Source organism: Tenrec ecaudatus, chromosome 4 (assembly GCF_050624435.1).
Source record: "Tenrec ecaudatus isolate mTenEca1 chromosome 4, mTenEca1.hap1, whole genome shotgun sequence".
Classification (NCBI taxonomy): domain Eukaryota; kingdom Metazoa; phylum Chordata; class Mammalia; order Afrosoricida; family Tenrecidae; genus Tenrec; species Tenrec ecaudatus.
Genome location: NC_134533.1, coordinates 60,200,216 through 60,223,370, shown reverse-complemented (window position 1 = coordinate 60,223,370; position 23,155 = coordinate 60,200,216). Strand labels below are relative to the sequence as shown.

General features: G+C 48.3%; 1 protein-coding gene across 6 annotated transcripts in view; it reads right to left on the bottom strand.

The window, feature by feature from the left end:
- Positions 1-23,155, bottom strand: part of IRAG1 (inositol 1,4,5-triphosphate receptor associated 1) — a 132,919-nt gene that overhangs the window by 82,543 nt on the left and 27,221 nt on the right. For all 6 annotated transcript variants that reach the window (XM_075546076.1, XM_075546073.1, XM_075546074.1 and 3 more), the window contains exon 2: positions 5,547-5,673. In XM_075546076.1, coding sequence (XP_075402191.1) covers positions 5,547-5,603 — 57 coding nt within the window. In that variant the 5' untranslated portion in view covers positions 5,604-5,673. The remainder of the gene's footprint in view (positions 1-5,546; positions 5,674-23,155) is intronic.

Genomic DNA, 23,155 nt, shown 5'->3' with positions numbered 1-23,155 from the left:
TTTCTAATGAAATTTTTACTAGGTGACAGCAAGGGACAAACAAAAGGAAAAGCAAAGCAAATGTCTTGCTTTCCAAGAAAGTGACTGGACTAGCTTGACCACAAGTTTGTCACTCTGGAATGGCCTAGTCACTTAAGCCTATCAGACTGAGCCCAAACCAAGGAGCGAGGACCTGCCAAACCAATAAGCAGTCTGGTTCTATGACCTAAGAGCCCTCGTGAAGGACCCACTCTGCCGACTGAGAGGAAAGCTACCAGACAGACCCACAGGTGGCATCGGCACTGTCCTTAGCCACAGAGCAGGTCACTGGGACACAAATGGACACACATGGACTGATTTACTGAATACTTACAATGTCCTATATGAAGTGCTACTGACTGCTGGAGGCTTCAGGAGAACAAGCAGAATGCCCTACTACTTCCCTGAGAGCAGGTGTTCTTCCTACCCCCATGGACCGTGGGCTCAGAAAGGCCCTGGAATGGCAGGGCAAGCCTGGGTGAGGCATCAGCCACCGTGCTGGCAGTCTCTCTCTCTCTCTCTATGTCTCTCTGTCTCTGTCTCTCTCTCATGTATACACACACACACACACACACAATCACCACCCCCTGTTCTGCCTTTCTGCCTAAGGCAGACCAGGAGTTTTATTTATTGTAGATTCCCAGAGGATTCATCGAATGGGCGGTATGACCATCTTCCTGGATTTTTTTATTTTCTGCCATAGAAAGGGGAGCCCTGGTGGCGTAGTGGTTACAAGTTGGGCTGCTAATCACAAGGTCAACAGTTTGAAACCACTAGGCACTCCAAATGAGAAAAGTGGGGCTTTCTACTTCCACAAATAGTTTCCGTCCCGGAAAATCACAGGGGCACTTCTACCCTGCCTTCTAGGGTCTCCAGGGGTCAGAATTGACTCAGTGGCAGTGAGTTTGGTTTGGGAGGTTTGGCATGGAAAGGTAGCTCCACTTGGCTCTGAAACATTTGAGTGACACCCGCTGGTCGGCTCAAGAAATCACATCCATGACCTATGTCCTCCATCCATCCATCCGTTCAGTCACCACACACTTTATGGCTCGCGCTAGGAGGAGGGCGGCGGCTGGGAAACGGCGTAACGGAAACGTTGCGGGAGCACAGAGGAGGGGTCTCTAATTCTGGAGTGGGGAGGTGTACTCGATTTTAGTGAAAAGTCTAGAAATTGTTTGAGCTGAGGCACGACCACTGAAGTGTGGAAAGAAATCTCTCCAGTCGGAAGAGCCTGGAGAGTGGAGAAGGGAAGCGGGAGGGGGAGACGAGGACCGAGGGGGGAGAAGTCATACTGGACAGACTGAACCAGGTCCTACGAACGAGGGCTATGGAGGCGGGGCATGCTGTGCCTCCCATCCCAAATGGCTCCTGGATGATTGAACCGAGTCTCGGTTCACCCAAAGGCGAGTCCTGTATGACTTTCTCACTCTCCCTTGGGCTTCAGCAGAAGGGACATCAGGGATACTAGGTGAAGTCTATTGTGACAGGGTTGCACGGAGGTGGGGCATGCGCACGGACATATCTAAAGCTGTACGCCTGTATTTTACTTCAGCAGCAAGTATCTCCATGGATGTGGAGGAGAACACTGGCAGGGGCATGGTCATCAGACACTTCATAGACAGACCCAAGAGCCTCGAGGGCATGAGTCAGTAGACCCGGGCGATCAGGACCACCATCTGGGGCATACCATAGTTCACAGAGACAACGCCCTAGATCCTCCTTTGGGGAGCTGTTACTGGGGCTTAAAAACTCAGTAACCATCTAAGGTGAAGCTATGAGTCCCTCCCTGCCCTGAGGAAGGAAAGTGAAGAAAATAATCGATGTTTGGAAACAATTAGTCAAATGAATGAATGGATGAATCATGCAAACAAAAACACCCACAAAACTAAGTATGCGATATGTAGACAGGTTCAGGGGGCCCTAATAGACTACAGTTTCCCAAACATGGGACATGATCGTTCAGCTTTTCCTTTGTGCCTCAGATCCCACTAAGATTCAAGTTGTCCAGGATTTTGTCTTCCTTGGGTCCACAGTCAATGCTCATGGAAGCAGCAGTCAAGAGATCAAAAGACATGTTTCACTGGGTAACTGCGGCAGCAGACCTCTGGGAGTATTGAAAACAAGGCTATTACTTTGAGGACTGAGGGGAACCTGACCCAAGCCAGGGCATTTCCTATCACTTCATATGCATGTGAAAGACATTGACAGTGGAAGATTGAAGGAGACCCGATGCGTTTGAATTGTGGTGCTGGCAAAGAATATATTGACTGGACCATGGACTGCTAGGAGGACAAACAAATCTGTGTGGGAAGAAGTCAGATCAGCGTGCTCCTTCATCTTACAAACTTTGGACATGTTGTCAGGAGACCCGTCCCTGGAGAAGAACGTCTGCTTGGTAAAGTAGAGGGGGGCCTTCAACGAGACGGATGGACACAGTGGCTATAACAATGGACTTGGGCACAGAAACAATGGTGAGGGTGGCACAGGACCAGGCTGGGTTTCGTTATGTTGCGCAGTCACTGTGAGTCTAACAACAACAACAACATCTTATGCTCCACATGTTAAGGATTTGGGGGAATTGGAGCATATTCAGGGGAAAAGAAGCAAGATACTATAAGGATCATCAATTTTTTTTGAAAACTAGAGACTTTATTTTCTTAGATAAACATTCAGACTGTCCTATTGTTTCCAGAGGAAAGACTCACAGCTAATGACTCAAAGGTCAGATCAAGACAAAGGTCAATGTTTTACAGGTTGTAACCATCTGAAGATGAAGTGAGCTTCTCCTTAACATAGTGAACTCCCCCTTTCAACAGAGTTCCTGCAAAGGCAAGCATCACAGAATCCCTGACTCACTTCAGGGGGCTTTTCCAACTCCAGGGAATCCTGAATCCTTCCTAATGAAAACCAACCATGAGACTTGATGACCCCCATCTCAGAGGATTCTGGGACCATAGTATTTCCAAATCCCATTGGAAAGACTATACTATCTAATCCCCACTTCCCTTCATCCACCTCTACCTCCTGCCCCTTAAGAAAGATCGTAAGGCAGTCTGTGGGCCAGAAAACAAAATAAAACAGATGTGAATTAAGTCACTAAGAGATGTGAGCTGCTGCCAGATAAAGGCAGGGCCAGCACTAGCTGAGACCCCACCTTTGATGAGACACCCCATTCTCCCTGGGAGAGGCCCCAAGCAGCGCCTTACCCCCACCCCCTGCAGCCGGTCCATTCCCACACTGTCCCTGCCCTGTTTGCTTTCTCTTCCATCCATGATTATAAACCCGCTGCTTAAAATAGCAAGGTAAAGGCCGAGTCCCTCCCCCCGGGTGACATCTGGGTTCCGCGGGAGCTCATGGGCATGCAGACTGTGCATCCATCACGACAAAGTTTAGAATATGATCTCCAGGAAGTGGCCATCTAGAGCATGGGCCCATAAAAGGAAAAGCTATTTAGAAGTGGTTGGTCTCCAGGCTGCTACTTCTGTAACCCATTTTCAGAGCACTTGTCTCTGCCACCCAAGACTGGCCAGTAAAAGGTTAGGTGGATCAGTGCCAAGAGTCAGTTCGTTCTGGATTGGGGGCTTCTGCTTAATTCTAGCCCCAATCTGAAAACAATTAGTTAGTTCTTACGACATGGTCTTGTTTGATACGTGCCCTGATGAAGAGCTCACTGAAGAGATGGGCGCCATACAAAGAGTGGTCAAGAAAGCAGATGGTGCTGGGCTCTCAGAAAGAATAGCATCTGGGGTCTTAAAGGCTTGCCTCCAGGCAGCAGCCATCTAAGTGAGGCGTCATTTGAGGCCACGTGAAAGAACTGCACCAGCCTGTGTGATCCAAGGATTATAAATAATAAAATCAAAATCTGAGGAAAGGAATGGTATCAGAGCTTAAAGTGTGACTGCTAGGTTTCCAGAAGGCTATGGAAGACAGTGGAAGCCAAAACCCACTTTCAGGGTCCTCACATGAAATCCACCCCTGCCGAATCTCCTCTGAATACAGTCCAGGGGTGTGAGCAGCCTTGCTCTCAGACGGGGAGCATGTAAAGTCAATTATGGCAGGTGTTAGGTTAGGTGGAAATGTAACGCCTTGTCATCTGATCTCCCTTTGGGCCCATTTTAAAGTTGTTTCAGTTTTTAATAGTTTCTGCTTTCTTTTCAAATGAAGTTTTTCTGTTTGTCTAGTTGTTGTTGGGATTTTGTTTATTTGCTTTTTTGGTTTCATCCTATTTGTGTTTTATATGATTTTTTGTATATAGAAACAGTAATGATTAATAATTACCTAGCTGTATGGCAGGGGAGATGGGAAGACATGAGGAGCCAACAGTATGTGTTTTGAACATGTTGTCAGGAGAGACCAGTCCCTAGAGCAGGACATCGTGCTTGGTAAAGTAGCGGGGCAGCAAAAAAGAGGAAGCCCTTGACAAGATGGATTGACACAGGGGCTGCATCTAAGAACAATTGAGAGGATGGCCCAGGACTGGGCAGTGCTTTGTTCTGGTTGGACATAGGGTCACTGTGAGTCAGAACTCACCCTTTGCACCTAATAATAACAAAGTACAACAACAAACCACAATGAGTACAAAAGGATGTTCTGCAAGTTATTGTGATGAAGACTACACACTGTTCTGAATATGATTGAATGATAAGATTATATAATGTGTGAGGTATATGCCACCAAAACTATCTTTTAGGAAAGAAAACTAAGGTACCGAGAAGGAAAACAACTCGAGTTATGTCAATAGAGGCCCTGGACAAATGAGCCATGCCTCTATTGACATAACTAATCAAACATTTTGAAGAGTAAGAATCACGTATGTGTTAGTAATATACAAAATCATTACCATATCTGTTTTCTTATTTTTTTCAATCTGTAGTTTGTCTTTCACTCTCTTATTATCTTTTGAAGAACATATATATTTAATTTTAATAAAGCTTAATTTTTCAAAAACAATTTATGGAAATGAAGCAATTAGAAATCCCCACTGCACAGTTCAATGTTTATCTGCCTCTGGCACTGGCCCTAGCCCTGCTCAAAGAAAGAAAGAAACCTAATATATGTCTGTGCGCTTCTTTCCTTCACAAGCTTCTTCTAGGTTTACCGATTGAATATCAGAACTGTGCTAGGTGCATTCTAAGTCCTATTTTATTTAATCTCCATAAGATTGGGCTTTGCTATGTCCACTTTATATATTAAGGAACTGAGGCTCCGAGGAGTGGCCGAGCAAGGCATCTCTCCCCGACTAGTCTGACTCCCGGGCCTGTCATCTGTCTCCTCCTCTGCTCTCTTTTCACCACCAGGTGCTTTCCCCGGGCAGAATGGAGTGCACTCCCAGTACGACTGTGGCTGATGGGCACGGGGGGGGGGGGCGGTGAGAGAGAAAGCAGCGCCAACATGTTAGCTTATGGAAGCCACATGAAAGCATTACAGTGGGTCCACGCTTTGGAATTGCAAGATTCAAACAGAATAGTCTGGGAAATCCATCCATCCATCCATCATTTGTCCATCTGCCGATTGATCCAGTTACCTACCTCATCTTCGGATGCTTCCATTTCTACAGTTGTCCATTGGGTTGTCCATCCAACCATCCATCCCCAATGGTGGTTAGGTCAACAGCACAGGCTCTGCCCTGGAAACAGCTGCTGCAGGACGCCGTGGCTGCGAGGAAAGACAGAGAGGGCTGCTCTGACACAGAGTCAGTGTAAGTACAGGTCTGGCCTTTCCTGCCCGCTGAACACCTCCATCCTGGAGACAGATGTCAGCCAGCAGGATGTCCCCGCAGTGCTGGAGCAATGGCAGGAGGCGAGATCAAGGAAGGGCCTCTCCGAAACTATCCCCATCCGTGCTTGCCACAACTCCGTGGATGGGTAATGTCAATAGTACCATTATCAACAGCACTTTCACGCCCATTTGACAGATGAGGACATGGAAGCCCAACGATTTGCACACCATATTGCCAGCGAGGGTCAGGTCTGAGAGGCGGCCACAGTCGGCCTGGCTTTCCAGCTTCTTTTTTTTTTTTAACAATTTATTGGGGCTGATACAATTCTTTTCACAGTTCATACATATACATACATCAATTGTATAAAGCACATCTGTACAGTCTTTGCCCTAATCATTTTTTTCTCTTTTCTTCTTTTACATTTTATTAGGGACTCAAACAACTCTTACCACAATCCATACATATACATACATCAATTGTATAAAGCACATCCATACATTCCCTGCCCCAATCATTCTCAAGGCATTTGCTCTCCACTTAAACCCCTTGCATCAGGTCCTCTTCCCCCCCTCCCTCCCCATTCCCCCCTCCATCATATGCCCTTGGTAATTTATACCTCGTTATTTTGTCATATCTTGCCCTATCCGGGGCTTTCCAGCTTCTTACAGGCTGAAACGGACCAACTCACAGCTGACCATCTTAGAAGTGGCCCCTCCTACGAGTCCCAAAAATACTTCTCCAAATCTTTGTGCTCTGCCTGGAACAGACCTCACTCCTCTGGGAAATCATCCTTCCAAGGCCTGGAGCTGTGTCCCAGGAGCACGGCCCACAAGCAGAGTGCTTCTCAGAGTCCCAGTTACTTTTGGGGTGCTGGAGGCCCTTCTGGGAAATAGAGGGTTAACCCAGACTCCACTGCCCTTTGTGGAGTGACTCAGAATTCTCAGAAGGGAGGGTTTTTGAGTGTGTGTGTGTGTGTGTGTGTGTGTGTTCTTCCAGCTTTGAATTTTTGCTTTCATTTTAACAGCACAAAGAATTTGAAAGAGATTAGATTGCTATTTATACCTCTGGTCTATCTCTAGATGAAGAGCCCCATGGAGGACATTGTTTGGGGTGATTGCACACACATCTCCTCTTTAGCCCTTCCGCGAGTTCAGAAGATGAGAGGGAAGACTACTGAGTTCAGCCAACCCGACTCCAGCTCCATTTTTACATATGGTAAGGCCTAGGCGGGAGCAGGGTCCTGGCCACAGAATACCCTGCGAGTAAGGGGCAGGGCCACAGGAGGTTCTAGAGTCCCTGCTTCCCAGACTCTGCTTCACACAGGCTTGCCTGTCCTAGAGAACAAGCAAGTGCGTCCAGGCTGGTGTCCTTCCATGGTTCCCCCAGTCTTCCTGCCTCTCGTGATCCTATGTACAGGAGACAGGGGTGCTCCCCACTCGCTGGCCATCAGACATCAGCCTCTGTGGACCCTCGGGCCTGGCCAGCTACAAAGCTGGTTCCTACACATCCACAGTCAGCCTGAGTGAAGGTCCACCTCCAGGGAGCTCCCCCTGCTTCCTAAATTTGAGAAGTTGCTGGCGGGTTTTGGAACTCTGCAGCCAAGGCTCTGATTCTCTCTCGGCCTCTTCCTTGGTAGGTTACTGTTCCTGGAGCTCCATGTCCTTACCTGTAACATGGAGGTAATAGTACCGAGCCTTAGGGCTTTGTAAGGGTTAAGTAGGGAAACGTATCTAAGGTGCCTTGCACCTGGTATTTACTCTGGGGGTTCCTTTCTTCTCCCACCAGGCCAGCTGAATTCTTTCAGACACGGCATCGCCAAAGCCTGAGCAAGGCTCAGATTTTCTGTCGCACATGTTATAAGCAGACTTTCCAGCTGTGTCTCTTGCAAGGGCGAGACACAACCCCTTGTCTGGCCAGGGCCTTGCCTCTGAATAGGCAAACAGATGAGAGGCAGTGAGACGGCACTGGGGTGAAGCCATCAGTGGGCGTGAACCCCAGTGATGCCAACGTTGGACTGCAAGCATGCCTGGGATGACCACGTGCCGGTAATTAGATGCAGGTCTACTGGGTTCCAAAGCCCCAACTTTTCCCACCACTTCTGTGCTGACTCCCAAAGGACAGAAGTTTTCATTCCACAAGTGGAAGCTGAGTTCTCACACCAAGAGCCCTATGCAGAAGAGCCCCGTAGGTGCTTGGGTTATTGCTTGGGCCTATTGAATCACTGAATGACTGGCTGAAGGGAGCGCATCTCCTCCCAGGATGTCAGCAGGGCCAGAGGATTCTTCCCTGAAAAGAGATTGGGGCTGAAGTGGGGAATGCGGGAATAGGGGATGGAGATGGCTGATGATATGGGGAGGACAACAGAAAGAGAAGGGGGTGGTGGCGACAGGGATTTGCCAAATGATGACCACCTTACAACCCTGTGAGCTGAGAAGCCTGTGTCTGCAGCCCCTCGGAAAAGCCTTAGAGCCCCATTGTTCTGGCCACCTTCTCCACTCCTGTGGGTCTCCTATAGGCTTTGTAGGATGAGGGAGCCTTCCTGGACCAAGTCAACAGGAATTCTAGCCCTGGGCACCTCGAGCCAGCCTCTGCTCAGGCCACAGTCAGGGGGAGCTAAGAGGAGAACCCAGGCCTGCAGGCAGAGGAGGGGGCTGCATCCTCACAGTGCTCAGCCAGCGGGGGGTGAGGTGCCACTTTCCAAGTAACTGATGCTTCCATGCTTGTCCTCTCAGGTCCGCAGCAGGGCCTTTCTGGGCTGGTTGCCTTTGGGGAGGGAAGAGGGGGGGTGGATATAACAGCAGGAGGTAGAGAAAAGAAAGTCCATTCCTGGTTCCTGCCTTTTATGTCTCAAAGGGCCCTGAGGGAAATGTAAGGGGATCCCGACACAGAAAAAGGAGTGGAGAGAAAACATCCCAAGTAAGGGTAGGTCTTCCATCCTCAAGACGGGTGAGGATTATGGGGTTGGGAGAGACGGGGAGAGTTGGCACCGAGAAAGGGGCCTGTGCTCTGCTTTCCGGAGAAAAAGTCCCCCTCGAATGGAATGCCCTGACTGTCCCCCGCCGAGTTCTCAGAGATGGAAGGTCACCCCAGGCTCCACGGGATCGGGAGGAAAACATGAAGACTCCCCCAGTGAGAACTGGCCGCCTGGCCTGCAGACACCTCCTCTTGCGGCACGCCTAGGGCGAGAAGAGCAGAGCGGGGTTCCTGACTAGCCAAGATATTTTGAACCCCCCAAAATGGACAGTCGTCTTATCAAATGACAGCTGGTATTGGAAGTCAGAGCCTCCCTCCTGACCTTGACTCCAGTCACCCCGGAAGCTCTGGGGGACCAGAGGGAAACAGGAAAACCTGACACTGCTGGGGTGCAGGCTCTCCCTGTGCAAACACGGGCCAGCTCCCTCCCTCGCTGACCAGGACCGGAAATGGGCCAGAGGCGAGGCACTCACCAGCCCACTCACTTCAGCAGTTCTTTTTTAAACGTAAGTCCACTTGAAGCCCCCCCCCTTGGAACTATGTGCACTTGCTCCATCGGAGGAAGTTCAAAGGCTCTGATGGCCGACATGGATCTGAGCCTCTTGGTTAGCTCGCAGCAGAAAGCAGTCTGGCCTGGTTCCCTTTGCTCCAGACTGCCTGGCAGCCTCATTCCTGAGTCCCTGCCTCCATGGTGACATGGTCATCGCCCTGGGGTCAAGGACCACGCAGTGTGGCTAGGTCTGAGAAGGGGATCCGGGAAAAGAGGGGTCCTCATGAAAGGATGGGGGTCCAGCAGTCACCTCCTGGGGTCTGGATCTGCTTTGTCCTCACAGGTAGGTGACTCTGGGGAGTCGCAGCGCTGTCTCCTTCCACCTTGCACATTGAGGAGTCCCCCCAGTGGACTTGGAGCGCCTCAGAAGACAGGCGGAGAAACCTACTGCAAATGCAGCCATTGAAAACCCCACAGAGCCCAGTCCTACTCTGACATACGAATAGGGATGAACTCAGTGGCAGCTGGGAACAAGAGTGTTCACCTGCTCTCTGTGCCTTGGAGGTGATTGACAGCGACTTTCTGTTCGATGGAAATACTCCCCATCGCTCTCGACATCCATGGGAATCCTCGTGTTGTCTCCTAGCTCAGAGCTGTCTTTGATGTCCTCTCCCCTCAGGCAGGGCCACCCTTCCAGTCCACCTTCCACAACGATACCAGAGGAAAACACCTCGAAAGCTCATTGCCATCCAGTGGATGCCGACTCATAGCGGCCCTACAGGACAGGCTAGAGCTGCCCCTATGGGTTTCGGAGACTGTCACTCTTCACGGGAGTAGAAAGCCCCATCTTTCTTCCTCAGAGTGGCGGGTGGTTTCAAACTGCCGGCCTTGAGGTTATCAGTTCAATTCACATTCCAACCACCACACCACCAGGGCTCCCTGATACCAGAGAGGTCCCTTCTACTTCCCTTCTTAAACTTTTGAGGATTCCCATTGTTCAGGGGACAAGATCTGAGTCAAAGTCCCACTTCTTCTCTCTCAAAGGCCACATCAGCTCTTTGGGCCTTTATATACTTTATGCCCCCATCACAATGGGACAGCAGACAACTTCCAAACATGCTTTGTACATCCTTCCCCATAAGCCCAGGCTGCACTCTGTTCCACCTTTCTAGAACTGGTAAACTCCTAGGGATCCTTCCCTGTGCCTTTCAAAGATAGCCTCCTTCATAAGACCCTTCTTGATTCACCCACCAGTCTCACTCCCTTCCCCATTTTCCTCGGCTCACAATGCAAGCCCTCGGCATAGTGTATTGGCGGTTCAAGTGCGTCCGTGTTGCCTTTGCAGCTAGACTCCTCCGAACACCTTGAGAGCAGGGACAAGGTTTTATTCTTATTTTTACCTCCCATATCTAGTACAGTTTGCACCACCAGATAGATAATTGGAGAAAAGGTTATATTTGCTAATTGATAGAATCCAATTCAAGCCAATGAGCAGTGGCAGCGAAGAGCCCTCTCTGGGAGGTATGTTTCTCTCGCTCTCTCTTGACTCTTGTAATCATTTGTTTGCTTCTGTTTGCCCCACAGGGTCAGCAGAGTCCAGCCTTTTTGCTACCCGAGTCCTACTAAGGTCTGACAAGTTCCTCTCACCTGACTCTCTGCCATCGAATGGATTCTGACTCAGGTGTTGTGAAGGGTGAATAGGCCCAGTTGGTACTTTTGATGAGGCTTCCCTATTGGTCAAAGTCTTCCTTCCAACTCCTCCCCAGACACGCTCCATCTGAGACTCATGTCCTACTCGCTGACACCCTTGATGACTGGGCCCACAGGAGGTGCTCAGTGAGGGTCTTTTGAATAAATAAATGGGTGCATGAAGAACAACCATGTCACATACCCTACCCAACAGACAGGTTATGTGTATTGTAAGGAAGCCCTGGGAAGCCACATAGGGCTTGGAGTCCCTTCTCTCCCTAGGGGTGGCTGTTGGATGATTTTATGTCAACTGGATACTCCTGGCTAGGGGTGAAGTCAAACCTGTCAATCAGGTGGTAACTTGACAACACCTCCTTGGGGGTATGGCTTGTTGTATGAGAGTGAGGGGCTTGGGGAACTGCCTCTCTCTCTGCCCCTCCACATTCCTGTCTGCAGGACTTTGCCTGTCTCAAGGGGTGGTCCCTTGGGGGTCACCAAACCCTGAGAGCTGTAGGTGAACTGCCATGCTTCTGCCAACCTTGGATCCATGTGACTCTGCCCTCACCAGCCCGTGATCTCCTGGTTTCACACTTCACCTGTCGGCGTTCACTACGGGAGTCTGAAAACGGGCTCTGGCTAGCACTGGACTGGGCTAGGGAAGCTTCTTGATGTGCAGTTGCTTCTGGATGAAAAGTCCTTTCTTGTCCATAGATGAGTGTCACTGGACTTATCTCGCTAGACAAGCTAGCCTAGCACACTTGGGGAAGTGGGGAGGATGTGGTCTCTGTTTTCCTTCTCCTAAAGGCCGTGAACAGTAGCATCAGGGCTGCTACACATGCAGGTAGATGGCAATGAGTCTCTCCATGCCAGGCTAACAGCTAATAGCTTACTGATGTAAATGGTACCTTCCTTCTTCTCTGCCACACCGATAAATGACTCCACCATTAAAAAAACCCACAAAGGACAATACTTCTTCCTTCGACACCTTCATGCCTCTGATCTACTAATCAAGAGTACTATGTAAAGTGACTTTTAAGATTTTCATTGTTATCTGGCTAGACCAGAGCATACACACTGCTACAGATAAGCGCACAAAACAAAGGGAATCCAGGAGAGATAAACCCCTCAGGACCAACAATGAGAATAGAGGTACCAAGAGGGGAAGGGGAAGGTGGGGGGAGAAAGGAGGAACCGATCACAATGATCTTTATGTATATCTATAGGTAGGATTATATGTAACCCCTTCCTAGGACAATAGAAAATCAAGTGAAGGGAGACAGTGGTCAGTGTAAGACATGGGGGCGGGAATATTTTTTTTATAAATTATCAAGGGTGCAAGAGGGAAGGGGTTGGGGGAAGCAGGAAAATGAGGAACTGATAACAAGGGCTCAAGTAGAAAGAAAGTGTTTTAAAAATGATGATAACAACATATGTACAAATGTACTTGACACAGTGTATGGATGGATGGATTATGAGAAGAGCTGTAAGAGCCCCCAATAAAATGATTTTTTTAATTGTCATTGTTATAAAGTTATCGTCGGAACTTCCAGCTTCAAACTAACCCCAAAGAGAAGCCTCAGAATAGTAACCAGCCGTAACTGGCCCTTCCAACTCTACTTGGAAAACTAGACAGAGCCACCTTTCCAAACCCAAAGCCAAGCTCAATGCCATCAAGTCGATTCCAAGTCAAAGCAACCCTATCTAGGGTCTTTGGGGGCGGGGGGAGGGAGCGGAGCAGAGCAGATTGCATCATGTTTTTGCTGAGGAGCAGACGGTGGGTTTGAACTGCAGATCTTGTGGTTAGCAGGCCAACCACGGCCAGACCACACCGCAGGACCCTGCCGAGGAATGATCGCTCTCGTTTGCTGCCATACTGCTCCTGGCACCAGCTCCTTTGCAAAGAGAAGAGCCCAAAGGGTGAGCCAAGGAGTAGCAGGCTTCAAACCCAGACAGGGACCCACGGCCCAACTCCCGCTCTAACGAAATGATGGGCTCTGGCACTGGGGTCCTAGCAATCTACTGCACGGAGTCATCCATTCCTATGGGGCAGGCCCTTTTTGCAGGGAGGGGCTGGAGGTGTTTCGCCACCGAGATCAGCGAGCTTTGTTTTCTAGTGCTGCTGCTGTACAGGTAGCACACCTGGGTGACTTCAAAGGACAGACATGGAAGTCCTAATCAGCGTGTCAGCCTTGTGATTGCCTTCCTTCTCTGTTGTCTCCAGCGTTCCTTCGCCATCTTCCCAAGGCATCTGCCTTCCCCCGTGTGTGTACATGTGTCTGGTAGCAGTTTTTTTTATAACTTGAAAGAAGGTAGGTTGAGAAAATGCCCAACACTGAGATAGCCGCAATAACATGACAGATAAAACTCGATTTCCGAGTAGAATCCCACCCACAGGTCTAACTTCCCAAAAGCTAGAATTGCAACAAATATTTTGGAGGGACGCATTTAATCTGTAACTCAAGTGTTCATGATACCCTGGCAAGAGCCAGTCCTTCCCCCGACTCCAAACCAGCACCGAGGTCAACGCTGGGTTGAAAATCTCCTTGGGTCTTCCCCCAGTTGGTGCTTTGTTCAGGACGTGGGAACTGTCAAGTGCTACCCGCATGATCAGGAGCAGCCTAGCTAAAAAGCCAGGAAGCAGTACCCACTCACCCTGGGGAACTTTATTTCAAATAAAAATAAAATTTCTTCCTGACTCAGCAGCACTCCCATCCCAGCCAAAACAAACAATCAGATTTAACATCTAGCCCCACCCTCACCCCACCCACCCACACGATGCCTCTCTTTGCCAACTTTCCCCTCCCACACACCCTTTCTCTCCCTATCTCTTCCCAGGTTTGTATGGGAAGTGACTGCTGGAGTCCATGCAGGAAGTGGTTTGGGAAGGGCAGAAGGCCTCCCAAATGTTTGTTGAGTGCCCCCTAGCCTGTGCTAGGCACTGGACTGGGACTGTGTGTTCCTCAAAGCTTGCCTCCCCCTGGAAGCCTCCCTTGACCTCTCCTACGTGCTGCCTGCCCTCTGTCCACAATAGCACGGCGAGACTGCCCTGGTCCAGCGTGCAGTGGTATCTGCTTCCTGCGCAGTGACTCCAGGTGCTTGGGTGAAGCAAGGAAGTGTATTTGTGCCCCAGCTCTAGGAATATAGCACAGGGCTAGAAGACTTGCCCGGTACCTAATGGATCCTTCCTTTTGAAAGCAGGGACTCTAGGAAATCAACCCTTGCTTTTCAAATAGCCTGCTAACCCTGATTGAAGGCATGGAGTGGTGGGGTGGCGGTACATGCTTGAACCCTTGTCAGCCATGTGGGGAAGGTTTATTGAAGACACTGAGGTAAAGTGGCTTGCTCTGGGTCACACAGTGAGGAAATGGTGTCACAAGTAAGAACTGGGCCTGTTGTGCCTAAAATGGGTCTCTGACCCGAGAGGACCCATTTCCATTTCTCTCTAACCACAGTGGAGAAGACATTTCGGGGTTTTTTTTGTTTTTTTTTTGACATTTCGGTTTTTTCCTGAACATTTTATTGCGCTCTGGTGAAACTTTACAGTTTTACATTTGTTTTCCATTCAACAATTTATTACACATTCTGTTTCATGACAGGAGTTGTGATTCACAGCACCCTTGTCACTTCGCCCCTGGGTTCCCTGTTTCCATTCACCCATTTTCCCTTGCTGTGATCATTAGGTTTATGTCAACTTGGCTAGGCCTGGGTCCTCCCAAAATGCATTCTAACATAAATATGATCAACTCCATCGGGGATTATCTATAGTCAGCCACGCAGTGATGGGAAGGCTATGGTGACTTACTACCCACTTATTATTCAGGTAACACTCTTGATACAATTGAAAGAAAGTTTCAGCAGGCATGTGGCCCACTCTTAAGTAAATTGACACCATGGGAAAACTAGCTCACTTCCTCTTGAAAGGATCACCTGCATCTGTATCACCTGAGAGCTATCAGCTAAAACCTGCCATATTGCTTGCTGACCTTGGATTCATTTGACTCTGCCTCTACCAGCCTGTGGTCTTCCTGATTCCCAGTTCATCTTCCTGCTGCCTGGTTCATTGGCCACAGCAGCTATGAGTCAGGAAAAATACCTCGCTTAAAATCTGACGCAGACTTAAACCGGACTGGACTTAACTATTTCTACAACTACGTAAGTCACTTATTTGATGCAAAATTCTGATTTTGCTTCTCTAGAGAAACCTTCAGATGTTTCTTGATGGGGAGATGGTAGCCCCTCTCTGAGGATCTGCAAGTCCTCTCACATCATCCCCTAGGATAGACAGGAAGCAGTTACAAGAATCTAAAACAAGCAGACGAGATTAGTATGCGTTCTTCCCAAGTTCATGTCCTTACACATGTATTTCTACCCTGGGAATCCAGTTCTCAGAAGTCATGGAAATAAACCACATGACCCAAGGCTGGGTTGCAGTTGACACTACAAAGGAAGACTGGAATGGGGGTGGGGGTGGGGTCTGCGGCATGGGCCTTTTAGGGGGGTGAAGAGTAAACTGTGATGCTAACGTTCTGTATGGAAATGAGTTTCATCACCGTTTGGTCCTTAGCCTCTCCACCTTGAGTGTACAGAGTTGGGCTAAGTTGCCAACCTGTGCTCTATTTTCTACTCGATGAGTCTGCTTCTTTAGAATAGCCTCACACTCTGAAGGTAGAGGCCTAATTGGCAACCCTAAAGGCAGGCTGTGCCATCTTGCCATCATATTCCCCGAGGTACTGTGATTGGTTCAAGGATGACCATATGACTGAATCAGTCAGTGAGATGGGCATCCTGGGAAAGTGATTTTTGGTCTTTTGAAGTTAAGAAGAGTAAATGTTCTGCAGAATCCCTCTTGTGATAGTGAAGGAAGTACTTGTGTACGGATGGAATTAACTGAAAGGTTAAGGGCCAGATAACTCCAAGGTTCGGAGGTTATCTTATTAGGTTCTGGTCAAGCTGTTGCAAAATATGCATTTTTGTTTTGAGAAACAGCTAATACCACCTTTTTCCTTTTCCTTTTTCTTTTTAGCACTTGAAATTTAAAAACCCACTAGTGAAAACAGCTCTTGGCCTGAAAAATCACTCAAAGATGGCTTTCTCTGAACCAAAGACTCTGCTAACCTGCTGCCTCCAGGAGAATTTGAGCTGGAAAACTCAGACCAAAAGCAAACAAGCTTGCGATACATTGGTCACTTACTAGACGTAGCAAAGTATGACTCTTCCCTCAAAATCTGCTTCTCCTTCTGCATTCCCTGCTCCAGTAATGGGGCTCAGTGTCCTTTGGGAAATCCCAGCTCAAACCCCTGAATCTCCCAGGATGTCTCCTCCTCTGCATCATACACGCATCTAAACTCTTTGGACAGGGTAGAACAGCCCGTGTGGATTGCCAAGACCGTAACTTGCTATGGGATTAAAGTCCCCTCTTGCTCCCAAGGAGCCACTGGCGGTTTCACACATGTTGACCTTGTGGTCAGTAGCCCAAGGCACAGCCACTCTGCTTGCAGAAGGAGGGCAGCCGAAGAGAGAGACCTTCCGTGAGGAAGGTGGAGAGCGGGGGCTGCGACCATGGTGATGGTGCTGCAGGATCAGGCAATGTTTCACCATGTTGTTCCCAGAGTCTCAATGGCTGGGAACCAACTTGCAACAACCAGCCCGGAGTTGGTCAGCCAGCCCGGAGTTGACTGTCACATGCTAGCTCTGACGCTTAAGTCCCAATGGCTTTACAGATTGTTGTAAATATATATATATATATATATATATATATATATATATATATATATATATATATATATATATATATATATATATATATATATATATATATATACACATGTGTGGATAAATGTACATTTCTACGACTGTATCTGGCATAGGGCCTAGCACAGAGTAAGCTCCCATGTTAGCTGTTTGTGTTCCCAGACGATGATGCCATTCCTCTAGCAGAGGGTTCAGCGACTACAGCCTATGGGGCAAATCCCATTCACCGACTGTTTCAAAAATGAAGTTTTGTTGGTGCGCAACCACAGCCATTTATTTATGTATTATTGATGAGATCTTCCCTATAGCTCTTTCACACTATAAGGGTCGAGATACATAGGCGGAACAGATAATTATTCTGCAAGCTGAAAATCTTCACTGTCCAGCTTTTTTCACAAAAAAGTTTGCCAGCAGTGCTCTTAGGTTGCCATGAGTTGGTTTTAGATGGCAGACTCTGTTGGGCTGACAGCCGCTCAATGGCGCTCACAGCCTGCTGTTGCCCAGCCTTCAAACTCACTCTTCTTCACTTGACACCCCCATCATGCCACATAGAAGGAAGGTGCTAGGCACAGGTTGAACTGAATAAAATGATTTTTTAAGCCAATTTAAATGGGCACACCTTCTGTAAGCCCCTCAGGGAAAGAGAGGCACTTGCTGAAGGGCCAGAACTATGGCAGAAGGTATGTGCACGTTTGGAAAACCAGGAACATCTGGGAAGTAAAACAGAGCATTCTTGAAATCCTCCCAACTGCCCAGTCCTGAGCCTGATTGCTCTCTCTTGAGAAGGGACAGTCTGTCCTGACCCCAGTGCATCCCAGTCTTACTACCTCCTACCACCTTTGGCCTTGAAGTTGGAATAACTTTCTTGTGGAAGAAGGAAGAAAATGCTCCTTCTAGAAAATTCTCTCAAAGGGGAGTCCATTCTTGTCATCCAAGAATGCATAAGTGGGTAGTCTGACAACCTGCATGGAAATTGGCCAAACCCATTTTTTTAACCTACTCATTTAAATGTTATTTTCCTCTGCAGATTTACATGTTTAGATTTACATTTTCATTTCCTGAGCAAAACACTTTTTGGGGAAAGCACTGGAATTTCAAGTCAGTGAGACCATATCTTTGTTAGCTGGTTCTGGAAAGACACGAGTGCCATTCCGATGCACCCACAAATTGCTCTGTGACCTCAAGGTCACAGACCCTCTCTGTGACTGGGGTCGCTGACCCTCTCTGTGATCCTGAGGTCACTGATTCTCTGTGACTGGGGTCACTGACCCTCTGTGACCTTGAGGTCACTGACTCTGTGACTGGGGTCACTGACCCTCTCTGTGACTGGGGTTGCTGACCTTCCCTGTGACCTTGAGGTCACTGATTCTCTGTGACTGGGGTCACTGACCCTCTGTGACCTTGAAGTCACTGACCCTGTCTGTGATGGGGGTCACTGACTCTCTGTGACTGGAGTTGCTGACCCTCTCTGTGACTGGGGTCATGGGCCTTCTCTGTGACTGGGGTTGCTGACCCTCTCTGTGACCGGGGTCATGGACCCTCTCTGTGACTGGGGTTGCTGACCCTCTGTGACCTTGAGGTCACTTACTCTGTGACTGGGGTCGCTGACCCTCTCTGTGATCTTGAGGTCACTGACCCTCTCTGTGACTGGGATCACTGACTGTGACTGGGGTCGCTGACCCTCTCTGTGACCTTGAGGTCACTGACCCTCCCTGTGACTGGGGTCGCTGACCCTCTCTGTGACTGGGGTCATGGATCCTCTCTGTGACTGGAGTCGCTGACCCTCTCTGTGACTGGGGTCGCTGACCCTCTCTGTGACCTTGAGGTCACTGACCCTCTATGTGACTGGGGTCATTGACTGTGACCTTGAGGTCACTGACCCTCTCTGTGACTGGGGTCGCTGACCCTCTCTGGGCCTAGCATCCAGCTTCTCTAAATGACTTTCCGTTCTCTAGTCTTCCAGCTGGAGGGATGTCCACAGATGGCTGGATGGAGCATCCTTCCTCTTCTGTGCCTCTGTGCTACTGTTACATGCCTCCTCCTGCCCCTTCCCCCCCTCATCACCACAGCAATTCTTCATTCCTACTGCCCTTTCTGGGGCTTACAGAAGATACTTTGGTTGTGAATCAGATTCTCAGAAGATAAGAAAATGCCACTGGTGTGACTGGGAAAATGTGAGCTGGATGCAATGGAAACAGCCCTCCCCTGAGGCTGGATGAGAAGTTCAGGGATGAGGGCCAAAGTCCACGCCTTCCCTGGGCCTCTGGGAGCTCTCAGACCACCCCCCTTTCATAGCAGAATTCCTTCCTCTCCCTCGCCCTCCTTGCTGAAATCCCCATGGACCAAACTTCCGAGCCCACAGGATCCCCGCAATCTGAGGGCAAATCAGTCTTACTGCAGATTCAACAGGTTTTTTTGATGTCCCTATGGGTGATGTACAGCTGCCTGTTTCTGAAAAGGGGTTTTGGCCGGCTGACACTGAAACACTCACAGAACAAGCGAGTTAAGAACCGAGGTTGAAGGAGGGGGCAGCAACCGGACAGAGAAAAAGGGAAGATAAAGCCACCCGCTGGGGTGGGGTGACTTTGGTTTAGAAATTCTGGAGGGAAATCTTGCTTTTCCCTTGCCATGGCTGGGATGCATGCAGATTAGTAAGGCCTTGCTTTTGGCCACTGCAAGATCACAGAGCAAGAAAGAGTGACATGTGGGGGCTTGCAAAACGGAGTGTGCCTGTGCACTTACCTACTTTAGAGTCCACTTCACAGGCGTCCTCATGGGAGCATGTCACCATGCCATTTACACAGCAGGGTCTACAACTACTTTTTACTTTGGTTTTTAAAGCAGGGAGTGTGAATATTCTGGGTGTTCTGTGCATCTCTGAGTCTATTAACCGGTCACAGACCCTTTCTGATGGAGTCATAAAACATGGAGCCTCGTGCCTGAGAATCTTTTAGCTCGGGGACAATAGCTCATGCCTTGTAATTCTGGCTACAGGTCACCGTCATTTGGTGGGTGTCTGTGAACGAGCTGTTTAAACAAAGAAATGGCTCACGAGTTGCAACTAAGCTGAGATCAGATCTCTCCGAGGAAAATCAGGGAAGTTATCGATAGAATTTCTCAGCTGTATAATGTGTCATAGAAGCCCTGGTGGCGCGGTGGTTAAGTACATGCTTGATAACGGAAACGACAGTGGTTGGAAACCCCTAGCCAACCTGTGGGAGAAAGCTGTGACAGGTGGCTTCTGAAGATTCCATCCTCAAGCTGAGAATCTTAAAAACTCGTGAGTGGCCATTTAAGGGGCAACTCTTGGTCTCCCCCTATCCAGAGGGAAGAAGCATGATGAAAACTAAGACCCACGGTAGCAATTAATTCAATAAACTAGTGAACCACACAAACATCAGTCTACAGCCCCCAAACAGAAGAATTAGAGGGTGCCCAACTACAACTACTAATTGCTTTCACAGGGATCACAGAGCGTCCTTGACAGAGGGGGAAAGACGTGGAACGAAACTCAAAAGCATCAAGAAAACCAGAAATGCTGGTCGGATAGATACTGGTGGAATGTCCCCAAACCATGGGGGACCCATGGTCATTCTTCAGCTTTGAAATTGAACTTTCCCCAGTGACTCATTCTTCACCCAAACAACAGACAGGTCTATATGGAGAATATGAATACTGCCGGTATGCACACGCCGTCTACCATTGACTAGGATCCAGGGGCAGCATTTCCCAGGACAAAGTTTCGCTGGGTTGGGAAAGAAGGAAGAATGGAGATGGGACTCAGGGGGGAAGGTGGGACAGATGATGTTACATGGAGGGGATTGAAATGCATGAGTTGAAACAGAATGTGTATGAATCCTTGAATTTGAAAACGGATGATCTGTTCAGTAGACATTCAGTCAACTCACAATAAAAAGTTATAAAGAATTTTTTTTAAGGTTACAGCCTTGGAAACTCAATAGGGCAGTTCTAATTTGTCCTGCAGGTTCACTATGAGTTAGAATAATTTGATTGCAGTGGGTTTGGGGCTTTTTGGATTGTTTTATCAAATTTAATTACAGTTTTTTTCAAACACCTAATCTTTAACATTTGGGATTAGTGTGTCTTGGTACCTTCCCGGACCAATCTTGAGTTCCTTTGGGAACCATTCCAAGAAACAGAAATGGTCTAGGCACACAAGTTCCCAAACTAATTTGGCCTACTGTCCCCTTTTCATAATAATAATAATTAATTACCCAGCACCTCTGGCAAATTAAAAACGTTTGCACTATAACATATAATTCAGGATAAAGTATAGGTTTATGCTGCCCCCTGAATTGTCCAGTGCACCAGAGAGGTCAGTATCATCCACTTTGGGCAACGCTGCTCTAGACTGCACCCCAAGAATTCTAACTTTGAAGAAGTAAAGTTGTCTTTATGTGAAGGTAACATAATCTTGCATGTAGAAACCTCTGAAGAATCCACTAAATATATATATTAGTACTAATAAAGGAGTATAGGAAGGTGACAGAGTACAAGGTTGTGACGGAGACAGGAAATAGGTTACTGCTTGGGTCAACTTGGCTAGGCCATGATTCTCAAGGGTCTGTCAGACAAAGTGTGATCACTTTGCAGTTTATAATCTGAGGCGAGCAGCCAATCAGTTGGAAGGGGAGTTTCCTTAAGACATAGATTTTTTCCAACTGGTTGAACTGATGATACACAAGCAAAATAATGAAGCTGGACCCCTTCCTTATACTGCACATACAAACTAACTTTAAACAGATCAAAGACCTAAATGTGCGAGCTGAAACCGTACCGCTGCAAGGACAAAACACAATCTTTGTGACCTCAAATTAGGCAAAGCCTTCCTAGATATACTATGAACAGCACAAGAAACAAAAGAAAGCCTAGACGAATTGGAATCCATCAAATTTAAAACTTTTGTGCTGCAGATGCAATTTATAAAATGCAATGCAGGGAATGATTTAATATGACTCTTCTACCATTGCCTTGGTTACTCCTACCAAATGACCTTCCGTTTTCCTGATGAGTCTGAGTAAGAAACAAGTGGACGATGTTGATTGGATGCAATTCAGCTGTGAAAGATGGCTAGTAGTTGACTATGATTGCCAGCCTGCTGGGTATAAATGCGCCATCTCAGAAACAAGGGGGTGGGGTGGGGTGGGGATGGGGGCAGAGCCAGAGCCAGGAAGAGCATTCTTCCTGTGGACTCTAAGAGTCTTACCCATAGAACCTCCTCGGTCTGGGAAACAGACATGGCACCATAGGAGTGGCAGAGGAGCAGCCAGAGCAGGACCAGGAGCCAGAGCACAAGACAAGAGCAGTGCACGTCCTAGCCCACAGAGCAAGGAGAGTGGACTAATCTTAGGCCAGAGGCTGACAGGTGGAGTGGGGTACCTCTGGGCACTGAACTGTGGGAGCGGGTGTGCGGACCCACAAGAGCTAGAGAGAGTGCCTTTGGACTGGGGCTTATGGTGGAGTGACATGTCCTTTGGGTATCTACTGGCAGCCCTAAGAAACACTTGAAAACTTGCTCAAGCAGGGCAGAGGTTAGGCCAAGTGGCTGAGGGCTAGAGAGAGGCCGGCCTGGGGACATGGCAGAGGAGAAACTATTCTGACTGAAGTGTATCCTGGGCACTTCTTACCTGAATTGCAATGTAACCTGGTAACTTGCCGAATAAACCCTATAATCATGAACATCATGAATTCTGGATTATCTACAAGTCGACTTTGGGAAATGTAGAGTCACATGAAAGGCATGGTTGGTGTAGAGTAGGATCCAGAAGGGCCAATGGGGGGGCGGGGGGAGGCCTGTCTGACCTTTGTGCTGTGACGGGCAGCCTTGGGAGCCAGAGGTCAGCAGGTGTGGTCCCTCACACCACTCCCTCAGAAAGTAGAAGAACAACCACAGAATGGGAGAAAAGATTAGCAAATCATCTAGCTGATAAGGTACTTCTATGAAGATTATACATAAAGAGCTCTTACAACTCGATAATCAAAAGACTCCATTTAAAAATGGCCAAGAACACATTGTGTTCTACTTTCCTTTCATCCCATTGAGACCTGGCCCATTAAAGTGACCATGTCTTTCCTTGTTTTGTGGCTTCTCCGTGACACACGAGAAGGAATTTCCGTTCAAGAAGAGAAGCAGTTCTGTTTTGTACAGTGGGCCTGGCTCCTGCCAGATTCAGCCAATTTGCAAAGGAAAGACCTAGAAAGTTTATGGATGTTTCCTGCTTGACCTCTTCTCTCCTAACTCCAGTCTTAGCCAAAGCCCAAACTGTTTACTGTTCCCCAAACAGCATGGAGTCACATTCTAAGATGGCGATTCGTTACTTCACATTAGTTGAGGAAGGGCTATCTTTGGAGAAGTGGATGCTGAATGCTTTGGACCAGCCCTAGAAGAGAGACAGAGTGGGGCACTGGTCCACGGATCCTCAACCAAGGTAGTGCTGGGAAAATAGCCCTTGGGCCCCTTACCTTTAAGGTCCCTGGTTGTCCACCGTTTGAAA